The sequence below is a fragment of the Sitophilus oryzae genome, unplaced genomic scaffold (genome assembly GCF_002938485.1).
Source record: "Sitophilus oryzae breed Bouriz unplaced genomic scaffold, Soryzae_2.0 scaffold_1905_pilon_pilon, whole genome shotgun sequence".
NCBI lineage: Eukaryota > Metazoa > Arthropoda > Insecta > Coleoptera > Curculionidae > Sitophilus > Sitophilus oryzae.
In genome coordinates, this window is record NW_022146619.1 from 1 (window position 1) to 9,672 (window position 9,672).

Consider the following 9,672-nt stretch of genomic DNA (forward strand, 5'->3'; position numbering starts at 1 on the left):
CGATGTCAGTCAAATAAAAATAAAACATTCTTTTGGAAAACTCTTACCAATCGTCGTTCTTCTAAGTCATATTTGATCGTGGCTATATCTCGTTTTAGTTTGTCGAATTCTAGGTTCACGTCGGCCTCTCTTAATCTAGAAAAAATAATATATTATACAGGGTGTTCCAGAAATAAGTGCATTTAAGGGATGGTGGTGGTAGATCTGGCCAAAAGAGAAACACATTTTGTCTTTGCCGTTTTTTGAAATAAATTAATTGATAATAATATAGTTATTTAACTTTGAAAATTTTAAAAAATAATGGCAACATTTTAAGCACCGCCGACAGCAATCGATAATCAGCCGCAAATACCAAGCAATTACTATAATCTCAGCTTGTTTGATATCCAGTGTTGACATATCGACCAGAAAGATTTAAAAACGATTTAGAAAATTCATATTAAAAGGAAAAAACTTATCTAACATTAGAAAACGGGACTCCGATAGATAGTAGATCGATGTAATTTGGTTTGGTTGTGAGAGCGTCGTTTTATCGCTTTACCTAAAACCGTAACTCTACATTTAAAGGTGGGTATACACATGCTAGCCGAGCGGTTCGCAAACCGCTCGTTGGCAAATTGTTTTTGTACGAACCTTCAACGATCCAAGGGAAAAGCGCGAACGCCGCAAACCAACCGAAAACATGCAGTCATTTTTGCGATGCGACGCGACACCGCGACGGTGCGAGTACGCGTTTAATTATGTCTTCGCGAGAAGAGAATTATGCTCTGTTGGTGATGAGTGGTGCATTTTTAATGATGGCTAGTTTAGACAAGAAAACGAAGCAGCGACGTTGGTGGTAGGATGCTAATAAAGAAATCATTTTCTTCTTACATTGGTCTGCATTTTTTTCAGTTCGACACCTATTTCCCTCCAAGCGTCCTCCTTTAAATTCTTTTTATAATGTTCCTTATGTTTTGGATCCCATAATAAAGCTTTTTTTCTATAGAGATCAATTAAACCTAAAATGATTTCCTCGGACCACTCCATATTTAAATAAAGCTCTATACCTCCTCCAACCGGTAAACAAAAACTAAAAATTGAAAACAGTGCGTCTGGATTGTCTGGAGGTTCGATACAAACAACGAACAACACACGAGCCCGTCCACCGAGAGCCACGAATCCCTTTGTGTTCGTCATAAAAACCGACAGGAGGCGGATCGCCGCGAACGGTTTGCGAGCCTTTCGTTCGTTGCTCAAAACAACGTATACATTTGCGAATTATAGGTTCGCAAATCACTCGGCTCGAATGTGTATACCCACCTTAACAACACTTCATTTTACTGCGATTCTTGACAACACTACACTCACAAGTGTATTTGGTCTAAAATACATTCATATACCATCTGAATTATTTATGATTGTTTTTTGAGAATTCAAACTCCTCTGTTTTTCTTCTCATCTCACACTCTTGTTTTTGTGAATAAACACCAAAATAATTGATATTTCTATTTGAATAATAAAAGTGTTTTTACAGACTTACCTTTACATTTGTCTATATTTTTTTAGTTTTGTCAGAGGTTTACTCTTTTGAGTAAAATGTCAAATGAATTGGATAACCTAAAAATTCCATCAATGATCTGTTTAAATGTAGGTCAAACGTTGACTATTTACATATCTAATAGAGGGTGCGGATTCTGAACTGGTGAAAAAAGCCGCTATTATTGTTCATTAAGGTGCGTATTCATTATCCGAACGAACGAACGAACGAACGAATGAAAGTGCGGTATATTTAGACGGGGACCGAACGCATGCGGCCGTTCGTTCGGTCGTGCGCTCGACCATCCGCTTCGAGTCGGTACATCAAAGGCGTTCGCCTGCGTGCGCTTTCAGATTTAAGGTGCGTATTCATTATCCGAACGAACGAACGAACGAACGAATGAAAGCGGTATATTTAGACGGGGACCGAACGCATGCGGCCGTTCGTTCGTTCGTGCCGCTCGACATCAGCACAAATTCGGTACATCAAAGGCGTTTAATTTGTCATGGTACAAAAGAATACAAAGGTATAGTCGATAGCGGCTCCAGGCTCGTTCAGTCGCGCATACCACCTGTGACGTCACTAGGAAAATAATGAATAAATAAAAAATAAAGAAAGTTGACAGGAGATCTGCAATTTTTGGGGTTATGGTTAAGAATTGTTTATTTTAAGACTTTTTAGTTCGTTTAATTTAATAATTACTAAAACCAGCAGTTCCAAAAATATATTTAAAAATAATAATTATCTATTAACATGGATTTGGACGATAGGTAAGAATACTGAATTTATTTCTATATTCGGTATAAAATTGTTTATTAGGTTTTTAGTTTGCGATGTTTATGGTAAATAATTTTCATTTTCATTGCCTCTGAATTCACATGAGGACAGAGTTGAGGATATCTATGGAAAAGTAACCACAAGAGGAATTGTTACATCATTTAAAAAATATTGGGAAGTTTATTGTTTCCCATCGAAAAGTAGAAAATGCCAATGCAGATGAACGTATTGTAATTGTGATAGAAGTAATTCTAAGGGTGAAGTTTATTATAATTAGTGGAAGTAATACCAAGGGTGAAGTTTATTATAATTAGTGACCTCTGCTTCTTTTTATATGTAGAAGTTTCTGGTTTTGAGAATAAATCGGTTGAACGACACCCAAAATTTAAGGAAGTATTTGCATACCCAGAATATGCCCATCAAGGATTATATAGCTCAAATTTCCTTTAATGGTAGGCAATTATTCAATGCAAATTAATTTTGTAAGTGACTGAAATATTAAATAGTTTACAATATGGTATATCACTAAAAATATATTACTTTTAGGTACAATTAGGGCCCGATACATTTCAAAAAGTAGAATATTATTTTATATTAAATGAGGTATTGTACTAACAATCAATTTATATTAATAACGGAGATTAAAAAATAACAGAATAAATAGTTCTTTTTTTTTATACTACAAAAATAAACTATAGAATACAACAGTATTTAAAAAAATAAATAAAAAGTTATGTCCCGGCCGAGATTCGAACTCCGGTCTCTCGCTTCCTAGCCCGACTCCTTACGCACTGCTCCACAGTAGCTTGCTTAGCGATAATTCAATGACGGTATGTAAACAAAAAAACAGGTTTATAACAATATCTTGACGATTTGAACTGGCGCGCGAATGAAGAAATGCGTGCGGTCTTCTCGTGCGGTACTATCGTGCGGTCCCCGTCCATACCACTAGCGAACATTCGTTCGTTCGTTCGTTCGTTCGTGCGGATAATGAATACGCACCTTTATTTAGTTTCATTATTTCAGTTTACTAATCTGTAGTTTTTTTTCAGTTAAAAATACATGATGTAGCGATTTTTATAAAAAGCTTGATATTTTAACACTGTTTACAATATATTTAATCTTGTGACCAAACAATTTCATTAATTTTCAACAATTTGATAAGAACGGACACAAAAATAAAGTAAAACGCATTTTTTAAGAATTTTTGACAACAGAAATATAACTTGGCTAAGAAACCCATAGAAATTAAAAACATATATATTCTATGATTTTACCGTATTATTAAAAGTACAAACAACTGAAATGTGAAGCTAAAGTAATAAACATGAATTATTTTCAACAAAACTGTAAACCTTGAATGTACATAACTTTTTCAAATACAGTTCATGCCAAAGACATTATAAAGATAGACCGAACATCTCATTCATAAATACTCGTTGGTAGTGTATCAAACATTCCAATGTGTCAAACAAGGACAGAAGAGACAGAGAAGTCTAAAATTTCCGACCCCGGCAACTAGGCGCATTTGGGATTGTTCTAATGGCCAGTGGCGTATCGTTTTTTGGAACGAATTTAATTAGTAAACTAAAAGTAAATTAATTAGTAAAATTTTTACTCCATATTAATATACTACATTAACACTTTTTCGTCAGATGAGTTTTGTTATAAGGTCTAATATAATAATACAATTAATATCCCACATATACTTATGTTGAAACGTTAGTAGTTTTCGAAAATTACTCCAACGTCGATTTTCAATTTAAACTTTCAGTTACTTCTATATAACCTTTCAGTTACTTTTGGATATTTACAGGGTGACTCAGGCTTCCAAAACAGTTCTATATTAGGTTTGTGGTTGGTGACTTTTCTTTCAATTTTTTTTTCAGAATATGGAGGCATTTAGGCACATATTAGACATTTTTGTAAACACAGGTGGCCGGAACATATTTTCAAACCAAAGTTGTAGATTTGCCATTAAATTTCCATTCCAGAAATACCTAGGGTTGCCACTTGTCCTTTTTTGAAAAGGACAGTCCTTTTTTGGAATAACTTGTCCTTTTGACTTTTTTTGACTTAAAAAGTCATTTTTATTTACGTATTTTCCCTGAGAAAATTACCTACAGCAAACAGAAATATTCTTTTCGCCCAAATTTAATTAGGAATGTTATAAAACTTAACTTATAAATAAATTTTTCTTGTTTAGAATAGGCAACATTATTTAGAACTTCCCGTTTAATCTCAAATGATAATTTAGGTTTTAGTTTTACCTTTTTTGATCTTAAAAAGAACTTTTTAAAATTACTAATTAGTAACGATTTAGTTAGTTCGCAATCAGCTTCCTGTAAAGTACTATGTAATAGTTGTTTAATCTTGTATTATTAATATCTTTTCCTATACCTAAAATCAATATTTAATGAGAAAATTGTGTTTTTTTGAAAATATAAGACAAGATTTGACTTTCGGTCTTCTTCTTGTATTATGATGGCTCTGATTCGAGGCAATTACCTTTTAGTCTCTCAATAGAAGGCATTTATCATTAAAAGTATCAAATCTGTGTGCTACAGTATCGGATTTCTGTCGCATAATAATGAATATTACGTTTATTTACAAACCTATTACTTTTAAAGGTAGCTTCATCAGACAATCAAATTTTAGTTAAATGTCTCAATCTTCATGAACTGTATTAAGCATATGTATGCGGTTTGAATCACCTTGTATGTTGACAAAAATATTTTGAAAATGTGCGCTATAATGACCCCCATCTTATGTAAAAAATTGAAATAAAAATCACAAACCAAAAACGTAATAGATAAAAAGTTTTTTTGGAGGCCTGGGTCATTTTGTATATAGGTATGTACATATATATATATACATATATACATATACATATATATACAGCCGTTATATTATTATTATATAGGTATGTATAAAACTAGTAGCCTAAAAATTATTTACAGTTCGTCCCATTCTAAAAAAAAGATAAACACACCGTACAAATAACTCTAGGAAGAGGTATTTGTACGGTGGTAAAAAATTGCCTAAACAAGGCGGAAGGGGCAGTTATAATAAAGCAGTAAAATGCAAAAAAGGTCGGGTAAACACCTTTGTTTATTTGTTGAGCAAAATTCCTTTAGAATATTGTATATAATGACCAAAATATGACGCAATTTTAAGAAAAAAATGTCACTTTCTGGCTTATAATAAAGTTTCAAATGCAACGTTTATATTCAAATTTGTTATGATCTACAACAGTTAGGTAGTAATTGAGACGAATTATAATTCAATTACCGACTACTACGTTCTTGTTTTAATAGATCCAAATTCAACAAATATAATTAGAAATTATTTTAATTGTAAGGAGCTCTCTTGTGGGACGCCTACGTACAATTACGGCGGAAATATGTACCTACCTGTGAAAAGACAAATTCGGGTAATTTGAGCTTATATTTCCACACACTTGACACTGTCGTATCATATTGAAAATTCTCAGATTCAAAAGTACGTTAAACAAAAACAAAAACTGCTGAAAAACACTGAAAAGTTCACTTCGGACTTGATTCCGACTTCAAACACACCGTAAGCTAAACGTAGTACGCTATAATGGACCATAATGGACCAAGGGCCTTCGCGAGGGGTGGTGGGACGGACGGCTCATTTTCGTTCTGGAAGACTAGCAGCGACGTTGCCAATAGTTCTAGACGTTTCAACACATTAAACAGTAAACATGTCCTTTAATAGTAACGCATATATCCTCTGGTTAATAACATATTATTACGCATGCTTCTTTAAAAATAAACTATTAATTTAATTAAGAAATTGAGATTTATTGATATCCGGTGAAGGTTTTAAAGTCACCTCTTCTGTAAATCAAACTAAGTAGATAGGCGCAAATTTGATATGTGGCAATGTCGCCTTCCCTATCTCAGTTGATTTTTACAGTACGTAGTCAACCTCCGAATGTTTGATCGGGTTAAAATGCATAATGTGATATCTGTTCTTCCTAAATCTATGGTTCATGCTAATATAGGATCTGCATTTGCCGCACATGGATCGTGCACATTTGATTCATGAGATTTTTGTTTTTTGTCATTTCTTCGTTGACATATATCACATCTCTTTCTTTTCTGGTATTGATTATTCAATTTTTTCCCTTCTATAAGTAAGAGATTCAGAATCGGAGTTATGGTTACTCTTCGGAGAGTCAAATCAATGTCTCGATCTTCATCTCACGTAAGTCTCTTTAAGTTCATCAAACCACTCAATTAGTGCTTCCTCAAAATTAGCGTCCCAGTAAAGCACACTATTTAGACTACCCACCATCCTAATAATAAAACATTCTTGGCGTGGTGGTGCCGCACAGACCCCAATGAAACTTTAGCCCCCGCCGGTAGGAACAATACTTGATAAAACCAAGTGCGCTTTTACATATTGGTACCCTAACTTACAGGTAAATGGCGCGGCGAGGCCTAGTTCTTAAACGTAAACATTTTACAGAGGTTGAAATAGTGCTTGGGGTCCGCTAGACCCCACCACGCCAGTTGAGTGTTAATAGTAATCTAAAATGATTAAAAATTTACAGTGAATAAAATAATTTAAGTATTTTTTGTATAAATTTAAAAATGTGAACTTGTAACTTTTAAACATAGAGAATGTGAATAACGTAGGAGGTGGCAGCATTGCATTCTCTCGAAGCACTATAAACAAATTTCCGGAAACCGAATAAGGGGCACTCAAAAGTTTTTCAATATTTTCTGGAAAATGTCAAGAAAAATAGAAAATTTTCAACAATTTTTTTTCGCAAAAAAAACTCATGGACGTGTTTCTGGCGTACTACGAACTATACAACCAGTTAAAATACTTGCCCTTACTTCTGGAAGAACCTGTATATAAATTACTTTAAAATTCTATTTTCATTGAATTTGCATTTTTAAAAGAGCGTAGCAAAATACATCATCTAGTTATGACCCACCCTGTATATGTACCTGGCGGCTAAAAATTCGTCCTGCCACTGATTGATTCCTTTGTAGTAAATGTCTTTGGACTTCTCCACATCGTATTCTAGAGCGGTGTAGTGATCGTGGAGTTCTTGAAGGAGGTCGTCGCTTTCGGCAATCCTTAGCTTGGTCTTCACTAGGAGTTCGTGTAGACATTCGGTCACGTTGCTTTTGAAGTCCAGTTGTTCTTTGATGGGCTTCAGTTCTTTTATAAACTGGTTAATCTGAAATAATAAATAAACAAGCATTATATGACCGACATATACTATTTACAATCGCAGAAAAAATCAGGAAATACTTTTTTAGTACCTTAAAAACTTTTCTTTTAGCGCTAAAAGAAATCAGTCTCACCGTGGCCACAAAGCCCGTTTGAATGACAATGCAAAATCTGTACGTGAGAGTAATGATGGAAAGATATTAAAAATCACTGTCTTACGATTAGGCTATTCGGTTCAGAGAAATGGCGGTATTCCATATTAGGAATACTATTCTATATTAGGAATACTATTCCATATTAGGGATACTATTCCATCTTAGGAATCTTATTCCATATTAGGAATATTATTTCCTTTTAGGAATCCTATTCGTATTAGGAATCTTATTCCATATTAGGAATACTATTCCCTATTAGGAAAAAAGAAATCTGCCTTAAAATAATCAAAAAAAACTTTTTTCATAGCGCTGAAAGAAAACTCTCACCGTGACGACAAAGCCCGTTTGAATGACAAGGCAAAGAGAGAAATGGCGGTATTCCATATTAGGAATACTATTCCATATTAGGAATCATATTCTATATTAGGAATCCTATTCCACATTAGGAATACTATTCCCTATTAGGAATCATTCATATTATGAATCATATCCTCTATTAGGAATCTTATTCCATATTAAGAATCCTATTCCATATTAGGAATGCTATTCCATATTAGGAATACTATTCACTATTAGGAATGCTATTCCATATTAGGAATGCTATTCCATATTAGGAATGCTATTCCATATTATGAATACTATTCCCTATTAGGAATAATATTCCCTATTAGGAATACTATTCCACATTATAATTATATTATAAATAAATAAATAAATAAATAATAATTTATTGTCTAACAGGAAATCTCAAATTAAAGACAATTGTGTACACTAAAAAATTCACAACATTCATAATAAATGAAGCTAACATAAGCACAAATCAACAATAAAAGTACAATGCAAAATATAACAAATCTATATGTAATCTTAAAAAAAATAACACCTAGTATAAATTTAAAAGTAAAAGTAAAATTAATAAAAAATAAAGTAAATTATGATATTATGATTATGGAATATTATTCCATATTTGTTTACTTTCCTCTATTGAATTATTAAGGATTCCTTTTAATAATTTTGCTTGAAAATGTCATCGAGTATTATTCATTTGCTGAGTTTTGCAATTTCTATGTGACAATTCTATGAGTATAGTTATATTAAATAAAAAGTTGGTAAAAAGCAGATTGTCGAAGGCTGGTAACTCAGCTTAGAAACCTCTTCAGTAGTTACCAGCGGCTTAGCGTGGCGTCAATACAAGGGGATGTATCAATAACTGCAATTAACCTTTTACCGCACTCAGAATCACGGTATTTTTTTATTTTATGAACGAGATGTGTTTCAGAAACCGCATCACCCACCGAAATAATTGAAATTGAATTTAATTATTTGAGTAAATTTACTGAGAATTTTAATTTATTATAGGAGATCTCAGTTACTCTTAAATAAAAACGTACTTACTGTATATATTTTTGGTGCTTACCGATTCAATCTGTTCTCTACAAATCTGCAGTCTCTGGGATTGTTCCAGATTAGCCCTTCTTTCTTTCTGCAATTCCTCCAGAAGGTTGTTTAACTCGTTCTTCTTATCAACAATGATCACTTCGTTCTGCCTGAATTTCTCCCTGAGATCATCACGTTCGCTTTCCAATAGCATCAGTTTTTCCTTCAGTTGCTGATTGATTTGTCTCGATTTCTGGCAAAAGAAAGAAAAATAAAGTAACCGATACAGGGTGATTCTTGAATAAGTGCACGTATTTTCAGGGCATGTAGATCTCGATAAAAGAAACATAATGTATTTTCTCTTGATCGTTTTTCAAATAAGTCCAAAACGAGTTATTTACGTGTGATTATTAAAAAAATTGTGTTTTCACCGAGGGGTAAACCGCAGAGGGAAAAGTGTACACCGTAATTCCTTTTACACAAATAATTCCTCAGAATTCCTCGTAATTCCTTCGGAATTCCTTGGAATTCCTGGTCTTCAAGGTCAAGGTCAATCATTCAAGGTCTTCCTTGGAATTCCTTGGTACGAACTCGGTAACTCTTTCAGTCTGAACCAGCGTTGCCACCTCG

At 33.4% G+C, this 9,672-nt stretch overlaps 1 protein-coding gene across 1 annotated transcript; it reads right to left on the reverse strand.

The window, feature by feature from the left end:
• Positions 1–5: 5 nt before the first annotated feature.
• LOC115883470 lies at positions 6–9,300 on the reverse strand. The gene is made up of 3 exons (XM_030901834.1): positions 9,083–9,300; positions 7,282–7,517; positions 6–135 (listed from the first exon to the last, which is right to left on the reverse strand). Exons 1-3 carry the CDS (start codon positions 9,254–9,256, stop codon positions 6–8), a joined length of 540 nt encoding a protein of 179 aa, XP_030757694.1. The 5' UTR covers positions 9,257–9,300.
• Positions 9,301–9,672: the final 372 nt, after the last annotated feature.

Coding starts and splice junctions, on each gene's coding strand:
- LOC115883470 (XM_030901834.1), bottom strand. CDS start 9,256: ATGCTATTGGAAAGCGAACGTGATGATCTCAGGGAGAAATTCAGGCAG. Junction 7,518..9,082: donor GTAGAGAACAGATTGAATCG/GTAAGCACCAAA, acceptor TTATTATTTCAG/ATTAACCAGTTTATAAAAGA. Junction 136..7,281: donor GACGAATTTTTAGCCGCCAG/GTACATATACAG, acceptor TATTTTTTCTAG/ATTAAGAGAGGCCGACGTGA.